We start from the raw sequence: 19,283 nt of genomic DNA on the forward strand, positions 1-19,283 counted from the left end.
AAACAAAGCTGCAATGAACATTGGAGCACACGTGTCTTTATGGATAAATGTTTTCAGATTTTTTGGGTAGATACCCAGGAGAGGGATTGCTGGGTCATATGGCAATTCTATTCGTAATTCTTTGAGAAACCTCCACACTGCCTTCCATAACGGCTGCACCAGTCTGCATTCCCACCAACAGTGTATGAGGGTTCCTTTTTCTCCACAGCCTCTCCAACATTTGTTATTATTTGTCTTGTTGATAATAGCCATTCTGACTGGGGTGAGGTGATATCTCATTGTGGTTTTGATTTGCATTTCTCTGATGATTAGTGATGTTGAGCATTTTTTCATATGTCTATTTGCCATTTGTATGTCCTCTTTGGAGAAATGTCTCTTCAAGTCCTCTGCCCATTTTTCAATTGGGTTGTTTGTTTTTTTGTTATTGAGTTTCATGAGTTCCTTGTATATTCTGGATACTAGCCCCTTATCGGAGGCACTGTTTGCAAAAATCTCCCATTCAGTTGGTGGCCTCTTTATTTTGTCAATGGTTTCTTTTGCTGTGCAGAACCTTTTAAGTTTCATATAGTCCCATTCGTTTATTTTAGCTTTTACTTCCATTGCCTTTGGAGTCAAGTTCATAAAATGCTCTTTGAACCCAAGGTCCATAAGTTTAGTACCTATGTTTTCTTCTATGCAGTTTATTGTGTCAGGTCTTATGCTTAAGTCTTTGATCCATTTTGAATTAACTTTGGTACATGGTGACAAATAGCAGTCCAGTTTCATTCTTTTGCACATGGCTATCCAATTCTCCCAGCACCATTTATTGAAGAGGCTGTCTTTGCTCCATTGTATGTTTTTAGCTTCTTTGTCAAAAATTATCTGTCCATATTTATGTGGTTTTATTTCTGGGTTCTCAATTCTATTCCATTGGTCTGTTTGTCTGTTTTTCTGCCAATACCATGCTGTTTTGATTATTGTAGCCCTGTAGTACAAGCCAAAGTCAGGAAGTGTGATACCTCCATTATTGTTCTTTTTTCTTAAGATTGCTTTGGCTATTCGGGGTCTTTTGTGGTTCCAAACAAATCTGATGATTTTTTGTTCTATTTCTTTAAAATATGCCATTGGGATTTTGATGGGGATTGCATTGAATCTGTATATTGCTTTGGGTAATATGGCCATTTTAACTATGTTAATTCTTCCAATCCATGAGCACGGAATGTCTTTCCATTTCTTTGTGTCTTCTTCAATTTCTTTCAAAAATGTCTTATAGTTTTCAGCATATAGGTCTTTCACATCCTTGGTTAAGTTTATTCCTAGGTATTTTATTCTTTTTGCTGCAATTGCAAAAGGAATTGTTTTTTGTATTTCTTTTTCTGAGATTTCATTGTTAGTATATAGGAAGGCAATGGACTTTTGTGCATTGATTTTGTAGCCAGCAACTTTACTGTATTCGTTGATTGTTTCTAATAGCTTTTTGGTGGAGTCTTTAGGGTTTTCTATATATAGCATCATGTCATCTGCAAAGAGTGATAATTTAACTTCTTCATTCCCAATTTGGATGCCTTTTATTTCTTTCTCTTGCCTGATTGCTCTGGCAAGGACTTCCAACACTATGTTGAAAAGCAGAGGTGATAGGGGACATCCCTGTCATGTTCCTGAACGTAGAGCAAAGGGCTTTAGTTTTTCTCCATTAATTATGAGATTAGCAGAGGGCTTGTCATATATGGCCTTTATTATGTTAAGGTATTTTCCTTCTATACCCATTTTATTAAGTGTTTTAATCATAAATGGGTGTTGTATCTTGTCAAATGCTTTTTCTGCATCAATTGATATAATCATATGATTTTTGTCCTTTATTTTGTTTATGTGATGTATCACATTGATGGATTTTCGTATGTTGAACCATCCATGTGCCCCGGGGATGAACCCCACTTGGTCGTGATGAATAATCTTTTTAATGCATTGTTGTATTCGATTTGCTAGAATTTTATTTAGGATTTTTGCATCGGTATTCATCAGAGATATTGGTCTGTAGTTTTCTTTTTTTGTGCTGTCCTTACCAGGTTTTGGTATCAGGGTAATGTTGGCCTCATAAAATGAGTTAGGGAGTACTGTCTCTTCTTCAATTTTTTGGAAGAGTTTGTGCAGAATTGGTATTAGATCCTCTTTGAAGGTTTGGTAGAATTCACTAGTGAAGCCATCTGGTCCTGGACTTTTGCTTTTGGGAAGGTTTTGGATGACTGATTCAATTTCGTTACTGGTGATCGGTCTGTTTAGATTTTCCAGTTCTTTATGGTTCAGCCTTGGAAGGCTATATGTTTCTAAGAACTTGTCCATTTCTTCTAGGTTGTTGAATTTGGTGGCATATAGTCCTTCATAGTATTCTTGGATGATCCTTTGTATTTCTGTGGTGTCCGTGATAACTTCCCCTTTTACGTTTCTGATTTTGTTAATCAGTGTCTTCTCTCTTTTTATCTTAGTAAGTCTAGCCAAGGGTTTGTCAATTTTGTTAATCTTCTCAAAGAACCAGCTCTTTGTCACATTAATTTTTTCTATTGTCTTTTTGTTCTCTATTTCATTTAGTTCTGCTCTAATTTTTATTATTTCCTTTCTTCTGCTGACCTTGGGTTTTACTTGTTCTTCTTTTTCTAGTTCTTTAAGGTGTAACATGAGGTTATTTATTTGGGAGTTTTCTTGTTTCTTGAGATAGGCCTGTAATGAGATAAATTTCCCTCTTAAAACTGCTTTCGCTGCATCCCAAAAATTTTGGTAGGATGTATTTTCATTGTCATTTGTTTCTATGTATCTTTTGATCTCTCCTCTAATTTCTTCTTTGACCCAGTCCTTCTTTAAAAGTATGTTGTTTAATCTCCATGTATTTGTGTTTTTTCCTGCTTTCTTTTTGCAGTTGATATCCAATTTCAAAGCCATGTGATCAGAGAATATGCATGGTATGATTTCAATCTTCTTAAATTTGTTGAGACTGATTTTATGTCCCAATATATGGTCTATCCTTGAGAATGTTCCGTGTACACTAGAAAAGAATGTGTAGTCTGATGTTTTAGGATGAAGTGCTCTATAAATGTCAATTATGTCCATTTCATCTAATGTGTCATTTAGGGCTACTATTTCGTTATTTATTTTCTGTTTGGATGATCTATCCATAGCTGTCAATGATGTATTTAAGTCCCCTAGTATAATTGTGTTTTGGTCAATTTCTCCCTTTAGTTCTGTTAGTAGTTCCTTGGTGTATTTCGGTGCTCCCTGATTGGGGGCATAAATATTGATGACTGTTATGTCTTCTTGTTGTACAGTCCCCTTCACCATTATGAAATGTCCATCTTTATCTCTTGTTATCTTTTTCACCTTGAAGTCTGTTTCATCTGATATCATTATGGCTACACCTGATTTTCTCTGGGTACCATTTGCTTGGAGTGTCAATTTCCACCCTTTCACTTTGAGTCTATGCTTGTCCTTGTAGCTGAGATGTGTCTCTTGGAGACAGCATATGGTTGGGTTTAGTTTTTTGATCCAATCTGCTACTCTGTGCCTTTTTATTGGTGAGTTGAGTCCATTTACATTTAGGGTGATTATTGATATGTGAGGATTTCCTGTCATTCTATCTTTAGTTTTCTGGTACGGCTGTGTCTCCATTGTTTCTTTGCCTTTTTGTTGTTGTCTATTATTTCTGTGTGGTGGTATTCTATGATGTTTCCCTCTGTTTCTTCTTTTATTTCAGTATATATTTCAATTCTGGATTTATTTTGAGTGGGTACCCTTAAGTTTATGTAAAAGAAAGTTTGATATTTAGAGTATTCCATTTTCTTCAGCACGCTTACTTTCTCCATTCCCATATTCCGGTTCAGGCCTTTACTCTCCCCCTTTTTGAGTTTTGGTTGCCACAAATTGTCCCTGTTGATGGTGGTCGAATAGCCTCCTTTAGTATTTCTTGTAGTGCAGGTCGTGTATTAGAAAATTCCCTCAGCTTCTGTATGTCTGGAAAGGTCTTTATTCCTCCTTCGTATTTAAAGGATAACTTTGCTGGATATATGATTCTTGGCTCATGATTTCTCTCTTTCAATAGTTTGAATATTTGGTTCCACTCCCTCCTGGCTTGTAGAGTTTCTGCTGAAAAATCTGATGATAATCTAATGGCTTTCCTTTGTAGGTTACCATCTTCTTTTCCCTGGCTGCCTTGAGGATTCTTTCTTTGTTGTTGATTTTAGACAGCTTCAATACAATGTGCCTTGGAGAAGGCCTGTTGGGATTGAGGTAACTAGGTGTTCTATTTGCTTCTTGGATTCGAGGGTCCAGTTCTGTCCACAAATTTGGGAAGTTCTCATCAACAATTTGTTTGAATATATTCTCTGTTCCCTTCTCTCTTTCTTCTCCTTCTGGTATGCCCATTATTCTTATATTGCTCTTTCTGATGTAGTCAGAAAGTTCTTTTAGAGTTCTTTCATTTCTTTTAAGTCTCAAGTCTCTTTCTTCTTCTATCTGTGTCATTTCCAGGTTTCTATCTTCGATGTCACTGATTCTTTCCTCCATCTGGTCGACTCTACTACCTAAGCTGGTTATTTCATTCTTAATTTCTTCTATTGAGTTCTTAATCTCCAGAAATTCTCTTTGGTTCTTTTTTAAAATTTCAATCTCTTTCGTAAAATGCTCATGCTGTTCTTTGATTGAGTTTCTGAGTTCATTTAACTGCCTGTCTGTGTTTTCTTGTATCTCGTTGAGTTTTTTCAGAACTGCAATCTTGAATTCTCTGTCACTTAAGTCACACATTTCTGTATCTTTAAGTGCCTTCTCTGGAGACTTTTCACTTTCTTTCTGAGCTATCTTGTTGCCTTGGTTATTCATGGAGATTACTGGTTTACTATTTCTCTTCCTAGACATCTACAGGAGTGACTTCTGCAACAGGTTGATAGGAAGAGGTCTTTCTTTTGTTTTCCAGTACTTGTTGGTGGAATGTCTTATTATTTCTCCAACTGCAATTTATTTTTCTTCTCCCACACGGTAGTGCTGTTTTCTCTGCACTATTCCTGCTTCTCACACAATGGGGGGATTCCCTGGGAGACGGGCTTCTCCTTTGTTAATAGTTCGTCTAGGTCACAGGGCGCAGTGTCCCGGTGGGTATGCGGAGAGCTTTTGATGTTCCAGAGCTCTTCCAGCTCCTGATTCAGAGCCCGTATATTTCAGCAGTTCTGTTTACTCCTGCAGGGATCCGCCCAGATAGGTGGGGTCAGGGGCGGGGTGAGCTGTGAGAGGTGGCCCAGAGCAATGGCGGTGACCACCACCACAGCCGGTCCTGCTTCCACGGCTCCCTCCCCTTTGCCGGAACTAGTTGGGCTGTGAATTTGTGTCTGCGGCCCACAGTTCTCAAAACAGCAGATTTTCTTTTGTTTTGATCTGACACTGCTACTGTTTCGCTTCTAGCACCGGGCAGGTGGGGGCGGGGCGAGCTCTGGGAGGGGTGGGAGGGGGCGGCTAGTCTCAGTGCCTAAGGCTCCGTTCTCTGCTCGGCAGTGAGGGCTTAAACCACAGTTTTCAGCCTTTTTCCCTCAGTCTTTTCTCCGAGGTCTCTGCCGTGAGCGTTGGGTTCAGCCGTGGTATATGCTGTCCCCTCAGCCCTGTGGGCCACAAGTGGAGCCCTAGCAGTCCAAGTTCTTCCCTCTCCCGCAGCTGCGGTAGTTTCGGGAAGCAGCGAGCTCGGAGCACTGAGCTGGGTCTGCGTCCTGCGCCCGCGTGGTTCCATCTCCGCGCGCTTCTCACTTTCCTCCTCCCTCCACTCGCGCGAATCTCCCACCTGTAGGTGATTTCAGTCGGTAGTGGCCCTGTTCATCTTGCCTGTCTGCTATGCAGGGAGTCCTTTGTGGAGTTTTTGTTGTTTGATTCGTTGTAAATTCCAGGGGAGTTTTACAGAGGCTCACCTCACGCCGCCATTTTTCCGGAAGTCCAAACCAAGAACACTTTCCCATGACTGTCCAACCACCCATCACTCAAACCGCATCATCTTTGACTTCTTACTGACACCCTACCCTCCCTGTACCATACACTCTACTAACACAAGGCTGCTCATATCTCCAGATGTGCACCAAGCTTTTCCTTGCACAGCTGTTCACTTCATCTGGGATGTCATTCTCCGCTTCCTTGTCATTCCTTAAGACCCAATATCTTCCAAGAGACCTTTCTTTAATAACCAGGCTAACAAGTAACACAGGCTGGAATAATCTATTTGTATGTCTCTATCCCAACTGGACTGTAAGCTTCTCCTGGCCAAGTAATAAGACCACAAGTCACACAGGTTGGGAAAATGTTAATCCATGCCTCCTCTTCATCATTCTCCCCCCTCCCAAATTACGGACTCACCAAGCGACAAAGACAGATGAAAAAAGGATTACTAGGACCAAATGTGAAATTATTATCACAATGCATAAAAATACAGTAAGCAAAAAGCCATCTTCTGCTTTCCGTCACATGCCTCCACAGTAAAGAAATCGAAGTGGGTAATCTGCATCTAATTTGGTATTGCTCCTCAGGGCTCCTTTGCAATCATGCCCACCAGATTCAGAAATGTCAGCAGCCATCTCACAAACCCAGGTGGTCGCAAAGCCACTGCCGCCGCCTCTGCTCCCACTACTTCTGCCCCAAAATGGCTTAATTTTGATATTCCTTCCTGAGTCATATGCTGTTATTACCCAGATTTTATTGCTATCTGAATTTTAAAATTCAGTTAGACATGGTCTGTATTTTTAGAATTATGTACAAATTCACCGTTTTCTTTGCTCATTTTCTTTTTCTGCATTTCAAAACTTGCTTTTTGGAATATTTTCCTTTAGACTGAATTATTTTTCTTAAACAGAATTTACTTACCAGACTTATGAAATTTTCTCTTGTGAAGGCCTTTGTGTGGTAAACTCTTTCATTTGTGTTTGCCTGAAAATGTTTTTGTTTCACCCTTATTCTTAAAAGGTAATTTCTCTGGATATATAATTTTAGGTTGAAAGCTAATTTTTTCAGCACTTAGAAACTATTTCCTATTATTTCTGACTTCCATGAAGGTGAACTGTCATTATAATTCTCATTTCTTTGCGAGTAATCATTCTTTTCTTTTGCATGCTTTTATCTTTTGTGTGTGTGTGTCTTTATTCTGGAATTTCACTCTTAACTTGTATAAGCACAGATTTCTTTTTATTATATATTGGGTTATTGGGCTTCTTGAATCTTCCTGTCATTAATCAATTACGGAATTTTGTAAGTCGCTGATTCTTTCAATCTCTTAATACACCCTTCTGAAATTCCGGGTAGAACTGTTTTGTATGTCTCCATTTTGTACTCTATTCCATTTTTTTGTTTGTTTGTTTGTTTTACATTTCTTATCTCTTGGTCTCTGTGTTGTTTTGGGTGATGACTTCAGATCTCTCTTTTTACTAATTCTGTCTTCTCTTGGTTCTGTTCTACTACCAACCCAGTCCATTGAATTTTTTCTTTCAAGAATTACACCTTTGTAGTATTTAGAACATCTGTTTTTTCTTTTCCAAATATTCCTGTTCTGTCCCTAATTTCTTTATTATTCTTACACGCCTATATATATATATATATATATATATATATATATATATATATATATATATATATATATATAGTGGGTTTGATTCTGAACTTTGTTTTCTTTGCTTACTCTTACTTCTGGTATCTGGTATCTTTTTCCTTATGTATTTAGTGCTGCTTTTTTTTCTTTTTATGTGAGTTAATCTTCCTATGCATGTGCTTCAGAGAAGATTTTATTTGCTTCTGGAAGGTATAGGAGGGTCCAACCAACCCAGTAATAACGTTATTTTCATTTATTCCTATAAAAATAGTTTATTTTGGAAAGTTTTAAACTTACATAAAGTAGACAGAATGGTATAATTAAGATATGTATCAACCACCTTTCACAATTATCAACTCATGTCCAATCTTATATCATTTAAAATCCCCATCATCTTATTCCTTTCGTATAATACTTTGAAGTAAATATAGACACATTTCATATTATCTATAACTTTTAGAGAGTATGTACTTCTAAAGATGAGATCTCTTTTTAAAACCACGACTATGGTACCATTATCAGTCTAAAAGAAGTTAACAGAATTCCTTAATATCAAATACCCAGTCAATATTTAAATTTCTGAATGTGCCATAAATATAATAAACTTTAAAATACAATTTATTTGTTTAAATCAGGATCCAAATAAAGTTTAAACAATATTATATTAAATCTTTTAAAAACTTTTAGTCCAAATATTTTCCCCTCTAGCAATCTGTTTTCCCTTATTATTTCTTGAGAACCACCAGATTGTGTTTCCATTTATGTTTTACTATATAATAAACCACCTGAAAACCTAGAGACTTGAAACAATAATTTATTATCATCCCTCATGTTTCTTTGGGTGACAGGGCTCAGGTGAATGCTTCTTGCTTGAGGTCTCTCCTGCAGTGGCAATTAGTAATGGGTGGGGCCACTGTCATCTGAAAGGTAAATGGACTAATTGTCCAAGATGGCTTCTTCCTTCACTCCCATGTCTCACATATCTAATACCTTGATATTCCTTGGTATGTTTGTCTGTCTTATCTGTCACCTGGCATCTCATTCTCCAGAGCCTTTCCATGTGGGTTAGGCTTCTTGCAGGATGGCAGTTTTGACTTATTTGCACTTGTTCCATGGCACCTGACTTCTAAGAATTACGTAGTGGAAGATGCTAGGCCATTTCATAGTTATACATGCTGCTGTCTCAGCTTTACTTCTTTACTGTGCCACAGTTCACTAGTCAAAATAGTCACAGGGCCAGCCTCCATTCAAGGGGGTAAAGAACCCCACTATTTGATGAAGAAATGGCAATTTTACATTGTAGAAAAATATGTGGGATAGGAGATATTTTTCCAGCCATTTTGGAAAATAAAATCTGCCATATTTATGCTGAAGAATTTCATAACCTAGATCTTGGTGATGGCTTCCCTGTGGTGTCATTTAGCATGCGTTTGTTAATATTTTTTGTCTTCTGTACTTCCTTTAAATTGTCATTGGATCTAGAAGCTTGATGAAGTGTAGTTTTAACATTTTATATCTATACCTATTTTTTGAGGATGGGGTAGCCTCACAGGAGGCCAGGAATTTATACTACATTTTTGGCTAAAGTTTTCCAGACAGAGAGGTAATGTGAATATCAGCCCCAAACCCAATTGTCAGTTTATGGTTAGGAATATCATTGGAGAATGTTTTTTCTTTTCTTATGGCTTTGCATCTAGTGACAAGGCCAAGAGAAGCATGAATCCTCACTGCCTTTCTCTGTAGGATGGTTTTTTGTGTGTGTTTTGTTTTGTTTTCCTGGTTGGCCCACTGAGTATGCTGTGTTTAGAGTATCTTACTTTTATTTCAGGGGCTGTCTTCATCTATACCCTTCTGCCCATAGCCCTGGGATTGGTCTCCTGTCCCCAGAGTTCAGATAGTCATTCTAGTCCAGGGCTTACACCCCCAAGGATTTGCATGGTCTCTCAGGGCAGGCCCCGACTCCAGAGCTCACTGACCCTGTAGATTTACCCTTTCTTGCTGCCACTGTTTTTTTGTATCCAGTTATTTCTCTTACTTTCCAGCAGGTAAGCCATGATTTTTATAAAATATTTTCTGTATTTTGTTGAGCATTTTCAGGTGTTCCATCCTGAGAGGGGTTTCGGTGTTGATTTAGTTTAAAAGGCTGGAAATGGATGTTAACTAATATCTTTTATTCTGAAAACATTTAGAAACATACTCTTAGTTTTGTTATATCGTTGGCCAGATTTGCTACGTGTCTTTGGAGGTGAATGCCTGTTATTTTTTGCGTGTTAAGTTTTCTTATTAATAAAATTCAGAATTTCAAATTTAGGAAATTTAAGATTGATAAAATATAGAATTTTTAAATTCCCTGTAGAAAATATTAGAAAATCAAGGCATATTAGGAGTTGAGTATATAAAAAGTAAGTTTTTTAACACTTTTGGAATTGCTTATTTGACATCACTCCTTTGAATGACAATAGTTACAGAAGAAGTGCCAGTCTTTTGGCACAAATCTAATGATACCAATGGAGATATCTTCATGAATTAAAGGGTTTTCATTCTGGGTATTGTTTTGTTCACATTTTGTTAGGAAAAGAGACTGTGGAATGTGAAAATTGGAGATTCTGTCTAAAATTATAAAGGGCCCTGACTGCTATGAAATTGATTCAAAAGAGAAACCTGAAACAGTGAGAGAGATGGAGGCATTGTGATATTAAAAGCAGCATATTTTTGGGTGGCATTTGCATTGGCTCTGTGTCAAGTGGCACTGGCTGGCTGATTGCTCTGTTTGGGATGGAATCCACCTTTCCACTCTGCTGAACAGTTCTGTATTGATGTAGGAATGCCAAGGCACTTGGCTTTTTTTGGACATCATTTTGGTTAGTTATGTCCCACATTATCCCTGCAGAGCACTCAAAAGCAAACCAGGTTCAGCAAGGTCATGACTTCTTCAAGGTCATTCTCCAAGTTTGCAGAAGCAGGAAGAGTGTGTGAATGTCAGATTGCAAAGCAAGGGATACTTGCCACAAGGAAAGTGATTTTAAGCGTATAGATAGAGTATGGGAGGGAAAAATAGTTTAGGATAGGTATATAGAAACAGATTTTAGGTGATTGTAGCAATACATTTTTTCTGATGTCCTCTATGGTAAAATCCTTAATTTGAGTGCATTTTCTTGGATAATTCCAAAATTTGCCTTGCTTTTCTTTTTTTCTTTTTATTTCTGCTATCATAAAATTAGGTCCAATCCTTTTATTTTATTTCTAGACTATTCTAATGGTTTAGCCATGAGTTAATAACCAGTCTCTCTTCATTCTAAAAGCAATCGTTTTTTAGTAAAGCGTTATTCTTTTATGTTAGTCCTTTATTTCTAAACCTTTACACTTTGGCCTCTAAATCTTTGGCCCTTGAAGAATGTCCATTTGCCTTAGCCTGGGGTTTAAGTTTCTTTGTGATATGATCTCAACCTGATTTGAAAGTGAGTCTCTCCATTTACTATACAATGCTCTGGTCAAATGAGTTATTCGTTTCTCCTCAAATCCGGCTTTCTTCTGCTAGTTACTCCAACTCTCCACTCCTAAATGATTACCACTTATCAAAATCCTCCCCATTCTTTAAGATCCTCTAAATATAAAACTTTGTCAGTGTAGCCTTCACTCCTAATGTAATTTTTATTATTCTTTTTCTGCTCTTGGTAAATTTGCATTACTCTGTGACACTGGTCTCATGACGTCTCATATGCCTCCAGTCGTGACCATTTCCAGTACATCCTCTACAAACCAGCAAAGCCATCCTTCAAAACAGAAGTCTCATTATATCACTTGCCTGCTTAAAACTCTTCAGTGTCTTTCTATTGTATTTGTAGTAAAAATTTCCAAAGCTTTTAATGAAACATCAAAGTTTTTAACTTTTCTCACCTTATTTCCTACCACTCCCCTCTCTTCCTATGCACCAACTCTATTTCATTTTCTCTAAATGGCAGCTTATTTGCCTAGATTTTTTCTCTGCTTCCCCATATCTTGTCCCCCAGCTGGTGGTTATGCTCACATTTTAGGACTTAGCTTAAATACGACCTCTTATGCAAACCACCCCTGACTTTGGGCTGAGTTGGGTACCATTCCTGGATACTCCCATGACACCCAAACTCACCCTCACTGTAGACCTTTAACACTGTGGTATTGTGAATATCTGTTGATTTGTACACCTCTGCCACTACACTAGAAACCACTTGAGGGCAAGGACTGTGTATTATCTATGATTTTACTTCTAGGGTCTAGAGAGTGCCATTGCCATTGAAGTAACATTCATTTACCCAACAGACATTTATTTAGAGTGTCCCCTCTGTGTTGGGCACTGTGCCAGGTGATGGGGTTTCAGTGGTGAAGAGAAACACGTGGTCCCCATCCTAGTAGAACCTGATTGCATTAAAATAATCATGCAAAATATGACACTGCAAATGTGTCTGGTGCTGGGAAGAAGTGCTGGTTTAAGAGTCTGTAAGAGAGGGTTAGTCCTAGTTCATGAGGTACAGAGAGTTCCCCAAGGCAGTGGCACTGAGGTCTAAAGCATTAATAGGATTTAGCAGACTGAAGCTGGGTGGGAAAAGTGTTTCAGCAGGGCACAGGAATCACGGTATATACACAGGCTTTAAAGAGGAGGTAACCTGGCAAGGACGAGTGCCTGAAATAATCCAGTTTGCTGCTGTAAGAGAGGGAGAGGGAACGCTATAGAGGCAGACCAGGCCTTTAAGTCACATTGATGATTTTCCCTTCCTCCCCAAAGGATCAAGAAGTCTCAGTGTGGTTGAGGGAAAGGAAGACTTTTTGAAGGGAGTGATATCAAGAGGCACAAATATTATATACCTATAATTATTTTGTCCCAGAACATTTATTTATTTTAGTGTTTTGTAGTTACCTTTATAATCCACTTTCTAAATTCCTCATTCTACCCTCTTTGGTATTGTGTATGACATACGTGACTTTTTTTTGTTTGCAACAGCTATTCTTTTGACCCATTGATCTGGTCAGTTTGCGCATTTTTGGTTATTACAGTTTCCTTGGTGACAGGTTTGAGGATCCTGCCCATATGCCAGTACTTCTAATATGATCTTGAGTGATTTAGTCTAATTAGGGTTTAAAACTGTGATTGTTCTAGCTGTTGTTCACCCCACTTCCCTCCCCAAATGATTTACATTTCTCCAATTAACAAATAAAGTTTAAAAATTTTGTATGGCTAATTAAGACTATAGTTACCATTCAGAAAAATGTGTACATTCTAGTTGTCATTCATTTTCAATAAACCTTAATAAGAATTGACTAGGTAACATGCACTCTGCTGACATATACAGGATGCAGTCAAGCTCCTGTTACTTGTAGTCTAATGTCAAAGACAGATAAATACACATACAACTTCAAAACACTGTGATGAGTGCCATGATAAAGTATAAAGTGACAGACAGGGGAACATGAAGGAGGAGACCTAATCTCACTGGACTCAACTGTCTTACCTGGGCTGAAGCAGGAAAACTACCAGAAAAGGTGAAGACTGATTTAAGTTTTCAGGCTCAGTAAGACTGAGCCAAGGGAAGAAGAAGGCAGAATAGAGGTTATTTAAGGTAGGGGGTGCTGTATGGGCAAAGACACAAAAGGCATTATTAGTAAGACATAGTCAAGGAATTGCATATGGTTGAAAGTGTTCATGGTATAGGATCCAAGCAGGGGAGGAAAGATGAGGTTGCAGATGTGAACGGAGCCCAGATCCTGAATGGCCTGTAGTAAGGTCATAGGACACATCCACAGGCAGGAGTGAGCATACCTCTGTAGTTTCCACCCTAAGGTGGAATCCAACCACTGTTTGCCATCTTCACTGCTACCACTCTGGTTCGAACCATCACAATCTGTCACGTGGATTATGGCAATCACCTCCCAACTGGTCTTACTGTCCGTGGCCCTCCTCAGTCTGTTCTTAACATAGCAGCCATAGTGTTTTGAACATAAGCAAATCATGTCACTCCTCCATTTAAAACCCTCCAGTGGCTTCCCATTATACTCAGTGTACAAGCCCAAGTTCTCACAGTTCTCCTTAGGGCTTATTACTACTTAAGATACTGTATAGTTTATTTGTTTATGGTGTTTATTATTGTCTCCCTCAGTAGAATGGAAACTCCATGAGTGCAGAAACTTTTGTCTGTTTTATTCGCAAGTATGTCACCAACACCTAGGACTATGTCTATTAATAAATTGGCAATCAGTATCTGTTGAAAGAATGAATGACACCCCAGATACGAGTATATTGTGATACTTGCCTCGTTAGTCACTATTGAATGAGTTTATTTCAGCCATATCCACCCTTACCCGCCTTTCCCTGACCTTACCCCACTCCCAATTTAAACCATTATGCTCTCAGACCACTTATGTTGAAATGAGCTGGTTTAATGAATATATATTAACCTCTTTGTCTCCCAAGAAGATTTTCATTCTTAGTGAAACCTGGACTAAGTAAATATATGCTTTTCTTTCTTGTGTCAACTACCCTTGACTGTGATGAATTCTCCGAGAACATGATTAGACCCATGTGTGTGAGCCAGGGATGAAATCTGGGCTCTTCAGTTAGAAGAGAGCAGTGTTCTGACTAATTGTAACAGGATCTGAACCAAAACAGTCACTGGGTTCCTAGTGTAAATCACATTCTCATTTTTTAAAGCCAATGTCTCTATCCTCTCCGATCGGTCATATGCTGGCTCTTGGTGCTGCAGCTTTCATGCTGTGAAAATGGACTGCTCTATTTTCTCAATCTCCATAGGGGTATTAAGCATTTGATTTCTTCACAAATAGAGCAGAGAAATATAACCATAAAATAACATTGTGGACACATTTAACAATATTTATTTAGTGAGTAAAAGAGCCAGACCTTTTGTTACATTGTCTACTCTTCCAGTCAGTAAATGTTATGGTGACCATTGGCAATGTTTGAAATCAGCCTTTCTGATTAAGGGGGTTAATTACCTTAATGACAATGTTTCATAGATAGTAAACAGTTATTTTCATATACTGTGAAAGGTGAGAAATGGTCTTCTCCATAACATCTCCAAGTGGCTTTCAGGTCTTTAGTCTGCATATGCTGGATGCTGTCTGGGTGAACAGGGTGCTGCTAAATGGTCAAGCAGAGAAGGCATAGTGTGTGCGTGCAAAGTGCTTATCGTGCTTATGTTAACAACATCTGAGACCACTACTGCTACTGTCACCATTTATTGAGCTCCTACTATGTCATAACCACTACCATTTAAGTTCCTACAAGAGGCTTTGCCTCTCTTGCTTCATTGAATGGTCCCAATGACTCTTCAAGGTAGACATATGCTTATCTCCATTGTTCTGATTACAAAATTGGATACAGAGAAGATAAGTAATAATAAGCAAATAATGAGTAACCTGTAACAAATCAAGCTGGAAGAGGTGTTATGTGGCTGCTTTGTGTTTCACTGTGAGGACGAATATGAACATGATAAAATCCCGTCATCCAAGGAGCTTACCTTCTAATAGATATTTTTATCAAGCAAAATGAGTTTGTTTCATTTAGTAATCTGAATTCCCATCTGGAAACCTGACTATTAATAGATGGCAATATGAGTATTTTCTCCACATGGTTTTGTTACCTCTTCCTATAGAAAGGAGCTGGGTATCACCTGGATCTCTTTTGGGTGGCCGTCCTCATGGTGGTGTGCTCCTTCATGGCACTTCCGTGGTATGTGGCTGCTACTGTCATCTCCATTGCCCACATCGACAGTTTGAAGATGGAGACAGAGACTTCTGCACCTGGAGAACAACCAAAGTTCCTCGGAGTGAGGTATGTTAAGTCAGAGGAAACTGGCTTTAAAAAACACATCATGACAATCCATGTGTCAATTATCAGGAAATGGGCAGATATGAAGGAGAAAGGGCTAGTGATGATTAATTGATTCCTGTACTTGCTCTTCTAGAAAGGACTAAATATTTTATCAGAGAGTCTTTAATAATTCTTTGAGTATACTTCTTATGATACATAAATTTCCTTTGATTAATGAAAGGCTAAATGATACAATATAAAAATTCAAACAGGTCATTTTTTTCAACATGCAGGTCCTTTTGGTGCTGTGGTACTTATTCAGTCACAATCACCTTTAAAGGCCAAACCCTTTAATCTTTCAGCTCCGTTGAGACTCCCTAAAACTCTTGAATCTGCCTATGATTTTAAGATTCTATGCAGAGAAAGTAATTCTTATCTTCCAGTTCATTTTCTGTCCCCACAAGCATTGAGAAGCTTTGACCTCCAGCTGTTAAATTTGGGTAGCCAGGAAGGGCTGTATAAGACTGTTATACGCTGTTGGATATTTTTGCAGCCAACACTGCTCCTAAGTGCTGGGGTGACTAGTTCACACGACAGAGCCATCGTTTCCCACGCCACTACAGTGGGTGATTCTTTCTTGGGGGCCAGAGGAGGAGGTGTTGTATGGGAATCATATTTGTTAAAAAGCACTTTTGTTGTTTATAGATTTGGAAATTAGGCCGACGGGATTTATTGCACTTATGAAAATTCCCTGAGCTGTTTATTAATTAGAATGTGAGACAATACAATATCTGTCTACTGTGAAAGAAGGTATAATTACACAACAGTTCAAGTTGTTTAAAAAATAAATGCTCCAAAGAGGCCAGTAATTGATGGACCAAGAGCAAGTGATTTTGTTTTCTTTCTTGATTCTAAAAGGAACAAAGGATTTAGCAGGATCAGTTTTCTCCTGATGAATTCAAATCACATATTGCAATAGTTTTAAGAGAATTTTATAGTTATGTTTAGCTTATTTGCTGTCCTTGAGTATTAGTTACATATGATATCAACACCTTTGCTATTATAGAAGGAGAGAAGACAAGAACATGTTTATGAAAACAAGAAGTAGATTGGTAATCTTTTGATTTGGTTTCAGGGAACAAAGAGTCACTGGAATCCTTGTGTTTATTCTGACTGGTCTGTCAGTCTTTATGGCTCCCATCTTGAAGGTAAATATGTGAAATAATCACCTCTTCCTTCTCAGAACACTGACAGATAATTGGATATGTGAAGAGCAGAATTCCTTATGAACTATCTGCGGGATTCTTGTCAGTTCTAAAACACACAGAAGCAGGGGTCAGGTAGAATGAGGACTTTAGAAAACTTTTATCTTGACTTTCTTCTCACTCCTTTACTCCTGTTATTATTATTACAGTTATTTGGTTGAACCATATTAAATTGCCAATATTCAAACTTTTTGACCTATGAAAATGGCAATTTCACACAGTTCAACCTAACTGATATCCCCTCTACCCCACATTTAAAAATTTTTTTCAGTTAAAGTTGACATACAGTATTATATTAATTTCAGGTATACAATAGTGATTAGACATTTACATAACTTACAAAGTGATTATCCTAATAAGTCTAGTACCCATCTGAGACTATACATAGTTATTACAATAGTATTTATTATATTCCCGATGCTGTACTTTACATCCCTATGACTGTTTTTATACCTGGCAATTTTATTTTATTCCCCTAGTCTCCTTACATCCTTTTTCCTCATCACTTTCCATTAACTTGTCCCTAAATCCTGCCTCCTCCCCACCATATTAGAATCCTGGATTACATGAGTGATTAAGAATTATCATTTTGCAAATTTTCTCATATTCTTAATTATTGCTGATTGTGTTTCTATTTTCTTTGACTAAGAAGGCATAATATCCACAAAGGGTGAATAGAGTAAAATTACTGATTTATCATTAGAAAACTTAGAATTGAACTTTTGAAGAAGAAAAATGATATGGTAGATTATTCAGAAAGTTAGGAGTCAATGTAAAAATTTGATTGATGGAGTGAATATCTAAGTACAAAGGATGCCAAAAAATGTATACACATTTTAAGAAAGGAAAAAACTGTATTAAAATTGTAATACTCAATATATACCGAAAACAAAGTTGAATACAAGTCACGTTTGACTCCTGCAATTACAAGAGGTGCTCAAAGTGGTTACCATCAGCGTAATTTTAATACAGTTTTTTCCTTTGTTAAAATGTGTATACATTTTTTGGCACCCTGTGTATATAAATATAAACTACATGTGAATGCCTATTTAGAAGCTGAACTAGGACTAAAAATAGTAAATTAGTATGTATGTGTCATGAAGCTCACAGTTTTCTTTTGTGACACAAGAACTTTATATTCTATTATATAAACAATAATAGCTAGTTATTGATAATTTTTGTATCTTAATGATTTGCACCAAATGTAAAGCACAAAAAAATCGCCTATAGACCTAACATCTGTAAACAACCACTGTTACCAATATCCTTCCAAATTTTTCTCTGAAAATGTTCATTTATTTTTGAACAATTCTAATTTTTAAGGTTTTTAAAATGCTTATTTAATCACACAAGTAATGGAGCAGAACAATCTTGCAAAGAATTCGAACAATATGGAAAGACAGATAGTGAAAGGCAAAAGCCCTCCATTTCTCTCAAGTTAGCACATTTATGTGTTCAATTGCAAATCAGATGATTTTGAGGAAAAATAGAACTTCAATTTCCATTTTCTGACTTTGCCTTCAGGGTGTTTAGATGAATGCACCAATTATGCACAAAATATCTGGTAAACAGTTAAAATATTTAAGTATTCGTCTTTTGTCCTTGGTTTCCACAATGTCAGTTAACTGGTTTAATTCCTTTCTAACTGCAATCATGAAGGAATATGTATCTCATGTAACACATAGGTTAGTGAAATAACTTCAAAGAAGTCATTTCTGGTTACATGGAGAGGCCCTTACAAATCTTAATGTTCTTCGGGGACAGAGGGAAATCTATTGTTGCCTGTGCCAGTACACAGCAAGTTGTGTGGTAAGTTTGAAGTAGTACATCAGCTGGTGGAAAAATCTAATGACAAGCTTTTTACCACACAGGCAGTCGGACACCATCTGGAGAGATCAGTTTTTAGAGAACTCATTGCAAGCAGTTATGACCCCCTGTTGTGGGAGACTGTACTGAGAACGAATTTGACCCTGGGTCCCCTGGAGGTGGGCTTCAATGACACACTGCAAAGTTTCTTTTATGGGGTCTCTTTGTGCTTAGCCACTAGCAAGGGATAATAGAGATCTTTCCATCAGTTCAAAGTTACTCATCACCCTCCACCCATTTTTTTGTTTTATTTTTATGATATTTCTTTTCATTTATACAGTATAAAATCCTAATAACAGAAAGTTAGATGTGTTTAAAAGCTCTTTTTTGTTGTTGTTGATACAGCGAATTGGCCTTAGTGTTGGAGAATCTGTCAGCTGAGTAATCATGTATGATTCCAAAGGGACACAGAGAACAGACACTGCATAAATTGCTATTTTTAGGAAGAGATGCAAGACTCACATTTTGAACAACGCCTCTTCCTATTTTCTCACCTTGCACCCAAATATGGCTGCAGAGGAATTAAAGCTGAAAGCCCTTTTGTTCTTTCTTTTACAATGATTCATTTTGCCCCTGATATGCAAAGCCCTGTAGTATCTTCAGGAACAGATCAGAATACAGAGAAAGGAGAAAGAGATGTAAGGGATCAATGAGCATGAGCTTGTTTTTCCTTTGACCTTCCTGAAGTAATCCATGCTTTGGCTCACCTTCCTTCAGCTGCTGGCAGCCATTATTGTGGCCATTTCTACCTCATCACTTTGGGTCAATACAAAGAATC

The 19,283-nt window shown here is 37.7% G+C and overlaps 1 protein-coding gene across 8 annotated transcripts in view; it reads left to right on the top strand.

The window, feature by feature from the left end:
• SLC4A4 (solute carrier family 4 member 4) overlaps nucleotides 1-19,283 on the top strand; it is a 343,883-nt gene that overhangs the window by 302,391 nt on the left and 22,209 nt on the right. For all 8 annotated transcript variants that reach the window (XM_019757100.3, XM_088791346.1, XM_074324475.2 and 5 more), the window contains 2 exons: nucleotides 15,217-15,395; nucleotides 16,510-16,582. In XM_019757100.3, coding sequence (XP_019612659.2) covers nucleotides 15,217-15,395; nucleotides 16,510-16,582 — 252 coding nt within the window. The remainder of the gene's footprint in view (nucleotides 1-15,216; nucleotides 15,396-16,509; nucleotides 16,583-19,283) is intronic.

This window comes from Rhinolophus sinicus, chromosome 1 (assembly GCF_057876585.1).
Source record: "Rhinolophus sinicus isolate RSI-liver-muscle chromosome 1, RSI-T2T, whole genome shotgun sequence".
In the NCBI taxonomy this organism is placed as follows: domain Eukaryota; kingdom Metazoa; phylum Chordata; class Mammalia; order Chiroptera; family Rhinolophidae; genus Rhinolophus; species Rhinolophus sinicus.